Source organism: Danio aesculapii, chromosome 23 (genome assembly GCF_903798145.1).
Source record: "Danio aesculapii chromosome 23, fDanAes4.1, whole genome shotgun sequence".
Lineage (NCBI taxonomy): Eukaryota > Metazoa > Chordata > Actinopteri > Cypriniformes > Danionidae > Danio > Danio aesculapii.
The window spans coordinates 8,180,516-8,195,479 of record NC_079457.1 but is presented as its reverse complement, the minus strand read 5'-3'; the positions used below and the strand labels follow the sequence as shown (position 1 = coordinate 8,195,479).

Genomic DNA, 14,964 nt, shown 5'->3' with positions numbered 1-14,964 from the left:
GCGCCACTCGCTGGACAGGCGGAGAAATAATCCAAGTTAAAAAAAAAAACTGCTTCTAGAAGGGATACAGCTGCGGCAGAACGATATCCATTGTTTATTAAATTATCCATTAATTGTATTTTATTAACGTCTACCCCTAACCCATCCCTCACAATAATGTAAATCAGTAATTATATTCATATTATTTATTAAATTACCCATTAAATCGTATTGTATTAACATTTACCCATACCCAAACTCTCACAGTAATGTAAACTGAGTAATTATATTCTTATTGTTTATTAAATTAACCAATAAATTGTATTGTATTAACATTTACCCATACCCAAATCCTCAGAAAAATGTAAAGACAGTCATTATACAGATTATTATTCATATTATTTATTAAATTACCTATTAAATTGTATTTTATTAACATCTACCACAGCCATCACAGTAATGTAGAAACAGTAATTATATTCATATTATTTATTAAATTACCCATTAAAGCATCTACCTCCACCCAACCCTCACACTATTATAAAAACAGTAATTATACCCAGTGATATACTTATTATTTATTAAATTATCCATTAATTTGTATGTTATTAACACATACCCAAACCCTCACAGTAATGTAAAAACAGTAATTATACAGAGTATTATTGATATTATTTATTCAATTACCCATTAAATTGTATCATATTAACGTCTACTCCTACCTCAACTATCACAGTAATATAAAAACAGTAATTATATAGAGTATTATTGATATTATTTATTCAATTACCCATTAAATTGTATCATATTAACGTCTACTCCTACTTCAACCATCACAGTAGTGTAAAAACAGTAATTGTACAGAGTATTATTGATAATTATTTATTAAATTACCCATTAAATTGTATCATATTAACGTCTACTCCTACTTCAACCATCGCAGTAGTGTAAAAACAGTAATTGTACAGAGTATTATTGATAATTATTTATTAAATTACCCATTAAATTGTATCATATTAACGTCTACTCCTACTTCAACCATCGCAGTACTGTAAAAACAGTAATTATACAGTATTATTGATATTATTTATTCAATTACCTATTAAATTGTATCATATTAACGTCTACTCCTACCTCAACTATCACAGTAATATAAAAACAGTAATTATATAGAGTATTATTGATAATTATTTATTAAATTACCCATTAAATTGTATCATATTAACGTCTACTCCTACTTCAACCATCACAGTAATATAAATACAGTAATTATATAGAGTATTATTGATAATTATTTATTAAATTACCCATTAAATTGTATCATATTAACGTCTACTCCTACTTCAACCATCACAGTAATATAAATACAGTAATTATATAGAGTATTATTGATATTATTTATTCAATTACCCATTAAATTGTATCATATTAACGTCTACTCCTACTTCAACCATCACAGTAATGTAAAAACAGTAATTATATAGAGTATTATTGATATTATTTATTCAATTACCCATTAAATTGTATCATATTAACGTCTACTCCTACTTCAACCATCGCAGTACTGTAAAAACAGTAGTTATACAGTATTATTGATATTATTTATTCAATTACCTATTAAATTGTATCATATTAACGTCTACTCCTACTTCAACCATCGCAGTACTGTAAAAACAGTAATTATACAGTATTATTGATATTATTTATTCAATTACCTATTAAATTGTATCATATTAACATCTACTCCTACTTCAACCATCACAGTAATATAAAAACAGTAATTATATAGAGTATTATTGATAATTATTTATTAAATTACCCATTAAATTGTATCATATTAACGTCTACTCCTACTTCAACCATCACAGTAATATAAATACAGTAATTATATAGAGTATTATTGATAATTATTTATTAAATTACCCATTAAATTGTATCATATTAACGTCTACTCCTACTTCAACCATCACAGTAATATAAATACAGTAATTATATAGAGTATTATTGATATTATTTATTCAATTACCCATTAAATTGTATCATATTAACGTCTACTCCTACCTCGACCATCACAGTAATGTAAAAACAGTAATTATATAGAGTATTATTGATATTATTTATTCAATTACCCATTAAATTGTATCATATTAACGTCTACTCCTACTTCAACCATCGCAGTACTGTAAAAACAGTAGTTATACAGTATTATTGATATTATTTATTCAATTACCTATTAAATTGTATCATATTAACGTCTACTCCTACTTCAACCATCGCAGTACTGTAAAAACAGTAATTATACAGTATTATTGATATTATTTATTCAATTACCTATTAAATTGTATCATATTAACATCTACTCCTACTTCAACCATCACAGTAATATAAAAACAGTAATTATATAGAGTATTATTGATAATTATTTATTAAATTACCCATTAAATTGTATCATATTAACGTCTACTCCTACTTCAACCATCACAGTAATATAAATACAGTAATTATATAGAGTATTATTGATAATTATTTATTAAATTACCCATTAAATTGTATCATATTAACGTCTACTCCTACTTCAACCATCACAGTAATATAAATACAGTAATTATATAGAGTATTATTGATATTATTTATTCAATTACCCATTAAATTGTATCATATTAACGTCTACTCCTACCTCGACCATCACAGTAATGTAAAAACAGTAATTATATAGAGTATTATTGATATTATTTATTCAATTACCCATTAAATTGTATCATATTAACGTCTACTCCTACTTCAACCATCGCAGTACTGTAAAAACAGTAATTATACAGTATTATTGAAATTATTTATTCAATTACCCATTAAATTGTATCATATTAACGTCTACTCCTACTTCAACCATCACAGTAATATAAATACAGTAATTATATAGAGTATTATTGATATTATTTATTCAATTACCCATTAAATTGTATCATATTAACGTCTACTCCTACCTCGACTATCACAGTAATGTAAAAACAGTAATTATGTACATATTATTTATTAAATTACCCCAAACAAATTTTCTTTTAACATCTACCCATACTGCAAGCCTAACAGTAATGGAAAATCAGTGATTATACCAATTATTATTCATATTATTATTAAATGACCCATTTTACCCATAATTATCATTTTTAGATCGTGTATTTTCTATTTTATGTTCTCAGATGCCATTTTCACATTACCTTTATAAGAAATGTCATCAGTAATTTCACAGAACTGAACAATAATTATGTTTTACTCATAACTATAATTTATAAATTTAGATGAACTGGGAAATTCCATGTGGTCTCTTAATTTTGCATAGCTGTACATGTGCATTAATAATACATTGAAAAACATGCTAATTAGTTATAGATTAATAAACAACGATTTCAATTACAACTTGTTTAAATGTTAAAAAAGATATTAAAAATAACAAAACTGAAAAAAACACACCCAACAACAGTTACTAAAACTGTAAAAACCAAACATAATATAAAAATCAATGAAAATGCAGCTGTCAAGTTTTATAATTAAAAGCACACGTTAAAGATTACTAAACAGTCATTTCAACTAATATTACAAAAAAAAGTTATTAATTAAATGTTATAAATTAAATATCAGATGTTTTCGCTAGCTGCCAAAGCAAAAGCTAGTGAATTAATATTGAAAAAAATGTATATACTCTAATATACACTTAAATTGATTTAAATAAATCAAATTCATGAAAATAGGTGTTTTCATATCCACAGATTTTTTGGAGAATAAAAAAAAGTGTTTTAGTTTTATATGGAATAAGTGTATATATGAGCAATATCACACGAGTCACATAGTGCGATATGGCTGTATATCGGCACAGGTGAGAGGCAAAAGGGGGTCGCATACCGGATGTGCCACGCCACGCAGCATGATGCATTTTAAAATTCTAAACATAGATTTCTATCAGGGTATGCACACCGGCGCCACAAGTTGGCGGCTGTCCACAGCGCCCATCTAGGACTCAGGACAGTTCATATTTCTGCCATGCCACAGAGCACCATCTTAACAGTTTTATATTAAATAACATGCGAGTGTGCGCGTCTGGTGCGTGATACTTTCAGCTGTCATGTGCGCTGTGTCGCAACGCAGAGCGACTCATCCGGTGTGTGACCCCCTTTAATGTCCCACCAGTGACAATATACAGCCACATCGCACTGCTACCAGTGTGATATTGCTTTATACAACAGTTTGACGGCATAATTGCGTGTACACAAAAGAAAATCAAACACGGAGAGGAACTACTTTCTTCCAACATTCATTCACATCTGCAGCTTACGTCAGAAGAGCAGAAACCGTTACTACTTTACCAACGTCACTTTACTACTTTATAAGCTAGTATTTGAATAATTTGATCTAAAGTGATGACAAAACAGCTGATTTTGCTCACATTTTAAGATTATAAGGCTGAACGGCATGAAATGCCATCAGTCTAGAGACATTTCCCTGTATTTCTCTGTTGCAATCGGGAGATCACAATAATCAACCCTGAAAAAGCCTCCGAAATTATACAAATTTAAAATAGGCACTATCCTTATAAATAAACTGCATAGTTGTAATCTAAACAACTACATTCTCACCTAAAAAAGCCTCTAAAGTACATTATGTTGTCCAACAGCTGCAATATTTGTCAAACTGTGAGTTCATGGATCTGCTGTCTCTCTATGTGGGCGGAGTAATACACAAGGGTGAAGAGGCTGTACGAGTGCTGTTATTGCAGAATATCACACGGCTATCAGCCAATCAGATTCGAGAACCAGACAGAAGTGCTGTATAATCACAAAGAAAAAAATTACTCACATATTCTACATGACAAAACAGTCATATTTCATAAAGATTCATACAAACATCACAAAAAAACACCCACTTTATAATACAATCAGTCAAATTTAAACTTATAGAATCTATTTTATTTTACATAATGAAGAATACAAAATAACAGCTGTGAAACACATGATTGCTTTCCTGAGATGAAAATACAACAATTAACAGTAATAAAAAGACTGGCAAATTTCAGAGGATTCTCATCACTGTGAAAGTCATACATGATTATCACATCAAGACGCTTTAAAGATGCAATACTGCAGAATACATACAACATTAACAATACGACTATCTTACGCTGAGGTTAGTTAATGAGTCTGTTATTAATCTGTGTTCACATATAGAAAATTCACTCCAAATGCAGATGCCTGTTCATTTAAAGGGGCAGTTTACCCAAAAAATGATCATTAGCACTCAAGTGGCTTAATGAGTTTCTTTTTTTTATGTTGAACACAAAATAAGTTTGCCGGATTACAACATTCTTCAAAATATCTTCGTTTGTGAGCAACATAAAAAAAAGAAACTCATATCGCAGCAACTTGAGTGTGAATAAATGTAAATTTTTGGGTGAACTCTCCTCTTAAATGGATATTGAGATATTTTGAAGAATGTTGGACACAGGTAACCATTGACTTCCATAGTAAGAAATCAAATACTATGGAAGTCAATGGTTACCGTTTTCCAAAATTCTTCAAAACATCTCAATGTCCATTTAAGAGGAGAGTTCACTCAAAAATGTACATTTATTCACACTCAAGTGGCTTTATGAGTTTCTTTTTTTAAATGTTGATCACAAAAGAAGATATTTTGAAGAATGTTGTAATCCGGTAACCATTGATCTCCATAGTAAGAAATCAAATACAATGGTTACCGGTTTCCAACATTCTTCAAAATGTATCAACATCAATTTAAAGGGATAGTTCACTCAAAAATTTATATTTACTTTTAGAATGTTTACTCACTCTCAAGTGGCTTAATAAATTTCTTTTATCTGTTAAACACAAAAGGAGATATTTTGAAGAATGTTGGAAACCGGTAACCATTGATTTCCATAGTAAGAAATCAAATACAATCGAAGTCAATGGTTACCGGTTTCCAACATTCTTTAAAATATATCAACATCAATTTAAAGGGAAGGTCACCCAAAAATTTATATTTACTCACAATCAAGTGGCTTAATGAGTTTCTTTTTTTTATGTTGAATACAAAAGAAGATATTTTGAAGAATGTTGGAAACTAGTAACCATTGACTTTCATAGTAAGAAATCAAATGCAATGGAAACGTTGAAATCAAATACAATGGGAAGTATTCTGAAATCAAATACAATGGGAAATATTCTGTGGAACATTGGAAACCTGTAACCATTGACTTCCATAGTAAGACATCAAATACAATGGAAGTCAATGGTTACCAGTTTCCAACATTCTTCAAAATGTATCAACATCAATTTAAAGGTAGAGTTCACCCAAAAAGGAACATTTACTCACACTCAAGTGGCTTAATGAGATTCTTTTATCTGTTGAACGCAAAAGATATTTTGAAGAATGTTGGAAACCGGTAACCATTGACTTCCATTATAAGAAATCAAATACAATGGAAGTCAATGGTTACCGATTTCCAACATTCTTAAAAATAACATCAATTTAGAAGGGAGAGTTCACACCATAATTAACATTTCCTCACACTCACTTTATGTTGAACACAAAAGAAGATATTTTGAAGAATGTTGGAAACATGTAACCATTGACTTCCATCGTAAGAAATCAAATACAATGGAAGTCAATGGTTACTTGTTTCAGACATTCATCAAAATATCATATTAACATAAAATTTTCAGTTGAACTATCCACAATCCCTCTAAACCTAGTCAAAGTGAAGCTACAAATCAATTTAAGACAAAAAAATGCTTATTTTAAAATTAAAAACACTCATATTTTTGGTAAATTCAAACATAAACAGACAAAGAAATGATCTACACCTCACATCTGCCCAACGATTTAAGAGTCTATTATTAAAACCAAAGAGGTGTTGGGTCTTTCCTGAACTAAAATATTAATATCTCTAATATTAAACATCAGAAAAAGTGCATGGTCAGGCAGCAGAGAGCTAAACCACCGCCAGGACAGTACAGAAGGACACTGGAAAACCCAATAGAGATATTAGCGTCAGTGGACACCAGGTCATCTGACAAACAAATACACAAACTGCCGTCTAAAGTAACATCATCCTCCATTAGGACTCCTGTTTCTCCACAGTCTCGAATGTCGTCTCCGATGGGTTTTTCTCCTCTCTGTGCGGCTTCACAGAGCTGATCGACAGCAGACCCCGGAGCTCCTTGTTTTCAATCTGCATCAACAAAAAGATGCATTAGAGCAGGGGTCACCAAACTTGTTCCTAGATGACCGGTGCCCTACAGATTTTAGCTCCAACTCTAATCAAACACACCTGAACAAGCTAATCAAGGTCTTACTAGGTATACTTGAAACATCCAGGCAGGTGTGTTGAGGCAAGTTGGAGCTAAACTCTGCAGGGACACCGGCCCTCAAGGACAGAGATTGGTGACCCCTGCATTAGATTAACATATACAAGTGCATTTAGAGATGAAAAACTTAAACTGTAATTAACTAACGGTCACTGATAAACTGATAACTGATAACGGTCACTGATTTAAGTAGTTGGAGTGATTTAATTACTCGCCCTCGCCTCATTCGCCATGTTATTCCACCACGACATTGTGCAAATCATTTTGACACCCTTAGCAGTGTCAGTTTAGTGTATGCTTCAAACTATTGTTTTATTTTTAAAAACATGAATAAATCTGATACGAGGATATTACGCAATAATCTTTTTATTATGATAATTGTTTTTCAGTCATTGGAGGCCAAAATCAAAAGTGAAATTTAGGATGCTCCTAGTTTCAGAAGCTTTTTTTTCACGGCTCTATTTGACGTCATTAAAGTTTTAAAGAGTTTTACCATATTTTAATTGATTTATCTGATTTCTGGGTCTGTTGGGAGGCCCTTTAGCGTAGCTTAGCATGAATCATTGAATCGGATTAGACCGTTAGCATCTTATTTAAAATTGACTAAAGAGTTTTGATAATTTTTCTTATTTAAATCTTGAATTTTCTGTAGTTATATCATGTACTAAAGATCGACAGAAAATAAAAAGTTTCTATTTTTTTAGCCCATTATGGCCAAGGACTATACTCTCATTCTGGCGTAATTATCAAGGAACTTTGCTGCCGTACTATGGCTGCAGCAGGCACAATGATATTATGCAGCCCCTGAAAATAGTCCCCATATGGGTAACTTCCAATTTGACCACCTACTTGATTTTTTCCTTCAAAACACTGCATTTCCATGGGTCAACATTTCTGGAGTAGTGTGTTTGTTAGGTATAATCATAACAAAACGTATGCGTTATAAAACTAACTAACACGTTTTACTAACACACTCTAGTGTAAATGCCACCTGATTGGTCCACCAATCACAGAAAACTGGGCCAACAGGCCAATCTGAGTAGAGAAAGGCAAAGTTTAGAGGGGCCTGAACCAATGAAAAGCATCAATGCTGCAATGGATATTAATAGCAAATGTTTAACCTAGGCATGGGACAATAACCATTTTCAAGGTAAACCGCGGTTTGGAAAAGTCAAGATTTTAAACCCGCCAAAATGTTCTGTAATACCATTCCTAAGGTATATGTAAGATGTTTTATTTACATTTATTTTTTAGTTTTTTTTAGGACAACAGTATCTCCAGCAGAAAAGATATCCAAAGTTTTAAATTGTAAAGAAATCTGTGTTATTGAAACTAACGAATCATTTAGCCTGACATGTTGCCTGCTCCAAAATATTTTAAATGTTTCTCAAAATAAAATATTGTGTTCAAAAGGGGAAAATGTTTTGTTTTTTACCACTGACATTTAAAAAGAGCATATTAATTCTTCATATTGTGAAACCGTGATATTATTATCCAAGGTTATCATACTGTCAGAATCTTATACCGGCCCATGCCTAGTTTGACCCTGGTCTAGATGGATGTAAACCCATTGTGGGAGAGCTAGAACTAAATTAGAAACCTTTAAAACGGAGCCGTTACCTCTAGCTGTGCCAGTCGCTCTTTCACAGAGCAGTAGTGCTGATCATCCATCTGTACGGCTTGACGCATTACTTGACCCATTTCACAGATCCGTCCTAACTGGCTTTGAACCTCCTGGAAAAAAAAAAACAGACTTGGGTTTATTCTGCTCAACTTCTGAACACAGAGTTTTGGCTATATTTGAAAAGAACAGCTGGTGAGTTTCACACTTCCTTTATTTTCTCCATAGATAGATTTGAAGAATAAACTATTAAACACAGACTTGTCATGAGGTCAAAAGATGTTAATTGATTAATTAATTTTATGAAGCTGATCTTGGGCGACACGGTGGCTCAGTGGTTAGCACTGTCGCCTCACAGCAAGAAGGTCGCTGGTTCGAGTCCCGGCTGGACCAATTGGCATTTCTGTGGTGTGGGTTTCCTCAAGGTGCTCCAGTTTCCCCCACAGTCCAAACACATGCGCTACAGGTGAATTGAATAAACTAAATTGGTCGTAGTGTATGAGTGTGTATGGATGTTTCCCAGTACTAGGTTGCAGCCGGAAGGGCATCCGCTGTGTAAAAAAATATGCTGGATAAGTTGGCGGTTCATTTCGCTGTGGCGAATGAAAGGACTAAGTCTAAGGAAAATGAATCAATCAATGAAGTTGATCTCCCTACACTCTCAGAGTAACTAAATATATAAACAACTGTGCATAAATATATATGCATACTGACTTTATATATTGTTTCTATTGATACAACCAACGTAAACAAATCGTTTTAGATTTCTCCATTTGTTTATAATCTGAATGTCATATGAAGTGGATCATGAGATATTTTTATATATTTTATATATATTAAAGGGTTAGTTCACACAAAAAAAATAACATTTTGCCAATGCCTGCATTTTTTGTAAGAACAATATTCATGTTTTAAACCTTAGAAACCGTTTTGTGTAACTTCTGGTGACCACCTATATTTAAATAATGATTGAATTTGACTAAAGGAAGAAAGTCATATATTCCCAGGATGCTTTGAGGGTGAGTACATTATGCGGTTATTTTAATTTTTGGGTGATTTATCCGTTTAAAGCGATTGTGTATAAAATCTTGCACCCATTGTAGCATTTTGTTGTACAGTGGTCCCTTGTTTATTGTGGGACTCACGTTCTAAAAATAACCCGCAAAAGGTGAAATCCGCAAAGTAGTCAGCTTTCATTCATTTTCTTTTCAGTTTAGTCCCTTTATTAATCAGGGGTTGCCACAGCGGAATGAACCACCAACTTATCCAGCATATGTTTTTACACAGCGGATGACCTTCCAGCTGCAACCCATCACTGGGAAACATCCACACACACTCATTCACACTCATACACTACGGTCAATTTAGCTTACCCAATTCACCTATTTCGCATGGTCGGTTTGTTTTGGTTCATGGCTTATAACACTTTAATGCAGATTTATGATGATGCAGAGCCAACAAAATGACAAAAAAAGTGTGACGTCTCTACACTTTTTTAATAACGCAAAGAGACTGGCACCTTGGCATGATCCTGGTGAAGGCTGAGCACAGGTTTGGTGTCCAACTCTTTCTTCTCCATCATCATCTGCAGCATCTGCTTGCGGTATCGGCCCATGATCAGCTCTAAGGCGTACTGGTGCTCCTCCAGAGAGAGCCAGAGCTCTGTGAACGGCACAAACACACTTCAGTCAGCCATTCACCTTTCAAAAGCAGAGCCGATGTGAAGTCGTCTTGCCTCTGTTCTCCTGCTGGAGCTCTTTGATTTGGGTGTTCTCCTGGCTCAGCAGGATGTGAGGCTTGTGTCTGGACAGCTCTTGATACTCTGTGTTCTCCTCCATGTACTAAACACAGGAAAACACAGGAACTTCATATTGGGTAGTTGTTCTTTTATTTGGGGTGTTGTAGCATATGTTTTTATTTAATGCCATGTCAGCATCTCATGCTTTTTTTTTAGCACAAAAACAATTGACAAAGTATATCAAATACGATAAATGCAAACAAACAAACAAGATGTATTTCTACGATTTCTACAAACATAAAAAGTGGGACAGTCCAATAAAATATGTTCTACAGACAGAGCAATCTTGCAAAACATGCATATCTTCATTTGATGATGGCGTCATGCAAATCACTGACAACAAATCTGGAGTGGTTCCCAAATCCATCATGCCAACGAACATTCACAAACTGCATCACAAACTTGTGCACTTGCAACTGCACCTCTAGAGCTGTAGTTAGAAGCATAATTCCTGGTTGTGTTCTATTCCCAGTTATCCCCCCTATGCCCTATTACTTTCGAATGTTCTGACATTTAAGCTTGGAATGATTAAAAAAAAACATTAAAGCCATCTCTCTTATGTGTAATTTGCTTTCAAAGGATTTTTATAGTTCTTCATATTGACAATTGCGTTCCCTTAGTAGTGCACTTTGAGGGGCTCTTTAATTTGGAAAACGAGTGCAAGTTTTTGTTAGAAAATGCAAGTAAAACAATATAATTTGCACAAAAAAAGGGTTTCTTTGGTTTTTCTCTAAAGAAGTAGTTACTCCACCCCTTTTAAAGTATCATTATTGACGTTTTACGTTATAACTAACGTGGTTCAAACAATGGATCTATGACAAAGCAGCTACGGTTTTGGGAAACATCCGTCACTACATCGTTCTTTTCCTAAACGACGCATCATACTATGATAGTTAAGCCACGAGTTATGTCGCTATTTGAGAAACGCACCCCCGAATAGTAAAAACTACTTGCTAGTTAGGGCTTCAACAAAATAAATCATTAAAATTGATTATTGTTAAAAAAATGTATTAGGTTTTTATAATATAAAATAAATCAGGTTAATCCACAACGAATGAATCAAATTTATCAAAATTATCAACCGTTGCAAACATTTAAATCAGCTTAAATTTCAGTTCCATATCAAAACTATGCAAAGCATTTATTCTAGACTTGTTCAACTCAATTCAAGTCCAAATTTAAACTCAAGAATTTATCAAGTTTTTATTTCCACTAATTCAACTTTTCATGAAATTGAAAGCTGTTTTAATACGCTTGTCAACAGTACATATTTATAATATTATCTCATCAGTCATAACACAAATAGAATAATGAGATGTCAGAGCAATTTATAACATTTCATTGGATTTCAAAAATTTTGTTCAGCTATTTTTATTATTATTATTATTATTATTATTATTATTATTATTATTGTTTACATAAAAGGTCTAAATATTGTGAAATATTATTTGAAAAAGAAAATATTTTCTTGTATTTTGAGAAGCACAAACTCAATTTTAAAATCAACAAGATGTCTCATTTTGCTTCGTAGGTAAACAGATCTTGATGTTTAGATATTTCTACTAAAAGTAGAAAGTAGCAGCGTAATTACAATAAGTGAGATCCGAGATGTGACTCTAAGGTGTAGTGTGTAGGCGTAGATAATAGTTGCAGGGGGGGTTAAAGTCCCTGGCCTCTGGCTGAGATCAATACCTTTTATTACATTTGCCTAGCTAAAGCGATCTACTCCAGGGAGGGGGTAGAAATCAGGGGCCGTGCTACTTAATTCAAGAAACAAGTTGAACTTGGTGGGCACGTAGTTAGAGCTGTAAAGATTAACCTTTCGATTCCTGGTGAAAAATCAAATCTGTTGGAGACGTCAAATAGAATAATAGGTACTGAAAAAGCCCACAGAGGTGGGTGATCACCAGAATGGGGAAATCCCAGAGTAAAATGAGAAAATATGATACACCGGTGTTTTTGGAATATGGAAAAACTGTCATTACGCCGTTTTCATCTGTTTTTATTTTATTGGTTTCTATTTTATTTATACTTGTTTCTTTTATTCCTGTTTATGTAAAGCACTTTGATTTGCCACTGTGTATGAAATGTGCTATATAAATAAACTTGTCTTGCCTTAAAAACACTAAGATTTTAAGGAAAAATCCAGCTCTTTACCAATAAAAGCTTCATTCTGTGCAACAACAAACAGCTCATTTTGTGCAATCTACATGCAGCAACACATGCACACAACTAGAATTCATCCAGCACATGCTCCTAGGTATCATATACAGTCGAAGTCAAAACTATTAGCCATTCCCACTGTTGGTCTGTTAAACATTATTTGGGAAATATTTTTTAAAGAATGTAAATTTCACCTGAGAGCTAATAATTAAACTGTATATGAGCTGTGTAAGCGGTCAGTAATAGATATCTTATCATGCCTTGTCAGGGAGAGTGTTTCCGACCTCCTTCATGCTGTGGATCTTCTGTCCGAGGACGCTGGACTGCTCGATGAGGCTCTCAGCCGCGGTGTCGTGCTCTTTCAGCCGCTCCAGCAGCGTTCGCGCATCGCCCAGAACCTTCTCCAGCGAACATGACATTCTTACCGGCTTCAGTAAGTCCAGAACCAGAGCTTCACCTCCACAAACACACACACTGACTCACTCACTCACTCACTCGGCGAAAACACACTCCAACCGCAGTCCTCAACTGTCCGAGTCTGTCTGGGGTATAAGAGTACAGTTAGACAGCTTCAAAAATATGTGTATTACTCCGGCCACATGACCAGCAGAGGAATAAACTCTCGACAGTTTGACAAATATTGCAGCTGTTGGACAACATGATGTACTTTTGAGGCTTTTTAGGCAAGAATCTTGTTGTTTAAATTGCAATTTTGCTGTTTATTTAAAGGATAGTTTAAAGCCTCAAAATATTTATAATCACTAGAATTCTGAGTGCTGACGGCCATTAGCCTATCTTTCTGAGACAGACAGTTGAAGTTACACCACAAGAGACCCACATAATAAGTCCTTAGAGTGAGAAAAACTTTCTCAGCATAAACTTCAAACTACAGCTGAACAATTCATTACAGATCAGGTAAGTGAATCAATCTCTTTTGTATGTTGTAGTGCTGTATTTATATCATAGTAATCTGGTAATGTTTGCTTTGCTATGGCTTTTACAGGGTTAATTATTGTGATATCCACTGGGAAATCTCTGTAGACTGATGGCATTTCATGCTGTTCAGCCTTATAATCTTAATCTGAGCAAAATCACCTGTTTTGGCATCACTTCGTTTTTTATCTGTAATTGATTTGTACTGTGCAGCACATTGGTCAACCTGGTTGTATTAAATAGTGCTATAGAAATAAAATTGACATTGACACTTCAAGTAGTTCCTTCAAGTGGACTCTCCGTGTTTGATTTTCTTTTTATATACATGATTATGCCGTTGACATCACACTCGTAGCAGTGTGATATGGCTGCATATCATCGCCACCAGTGCCGATATAAATTGTTATTGCACTGCTACTCTTGTGATATTGCTCATTAATATATGAATCAATTTATATAAAATAATAAATCAATAATAATACCTGAAATTAGGGCTGGACGTTATTGGACCAAAACTGATATTGCGATACCTGGTTTGTACTGCGATTATATATTGCAATATAAATATAATTTCACAAGATCTCGTGTAACTCTATTTGGAATTAATTCATATTTTTGGTCACACTTTATTTTGATGGTCCGTTTGTTGAATTTAAGTTACATTGCATCTACATGCCAACTAATTCTCATTAGATTATAAGTAGACTGTTAGGTTGGGGTTAGTGATTCAAGTTGACATGGACTTGCAAAGTTTCTTATAGTCAGGTAAACGTCTGTTGAAGGAGCAGTATCAGCAGATATTAAGCAGACAGTCAACTAATACTCAAATGAACCATCAAAATAAAGTGTTACCATATTTTTACATTGAGATTATTTTGTAGAGCAGTATCTCCGTAAAGTCCAATACAACAAACACAATTGCACAAAAGTACAATTGAACAGATACAGTGCATCTAGAAAGTATTCATAGAGCTTCACTTTTTCCACATTTTTTGTTATATTACAGCCTTATTCAAAAATGGATTAAATTCATTTATTTCCTCAAAATTCTACACACAATACCCCATAATGACAATGTGAAAAAAAGAGTTTTTTAAATTGTTGCAAATTTA

General features: G+C 33.3%; 1 protein-coding gene across 2 annotated transcripts; it reads right to left on the bottom strand.

Annotated features, from left to right (window-relative positions):
• Positions 1–4,918: 4,918 nt before the first annotated feature.
• sike1 (suppressor of IKBKE 1) lies at positions 4,919–13,442 on the bottom strand. 2 transcript variants are annotated; one of them, XM_056449839.1, is made up of 5 exons: positions 13,180–13,442; positions 10,694–10,799; positions 10,478–10,620; positions 8,958–9,071; positions 4,919–7,201 (listed from the first exon to the last, which is right to left on the bottom strand). In XM_056449839.1, the coding sequence occupies exons 1-5, from the start codon at positions 13,336–13,338 to the stop codon at positions 7,088–7,090; spliced, it is 636 nt and encodes a 211-aa protein (XP_056305814.1). In that variant the 5' UTR covers positions 13,339–13,442; the 3' UTR covers positions 4,919–7,087. The 2 variants fall into 2 exon arrangements, with proteins under 2 accessions (XP_056305814.1, XP_056305815.1); XM_056449840.1 differs by having other exon boundaries at positions 13,204–13,442.
• Between the last annotated feature and the right edge of the window lie 1,522 nt (positions 13,443–14,964).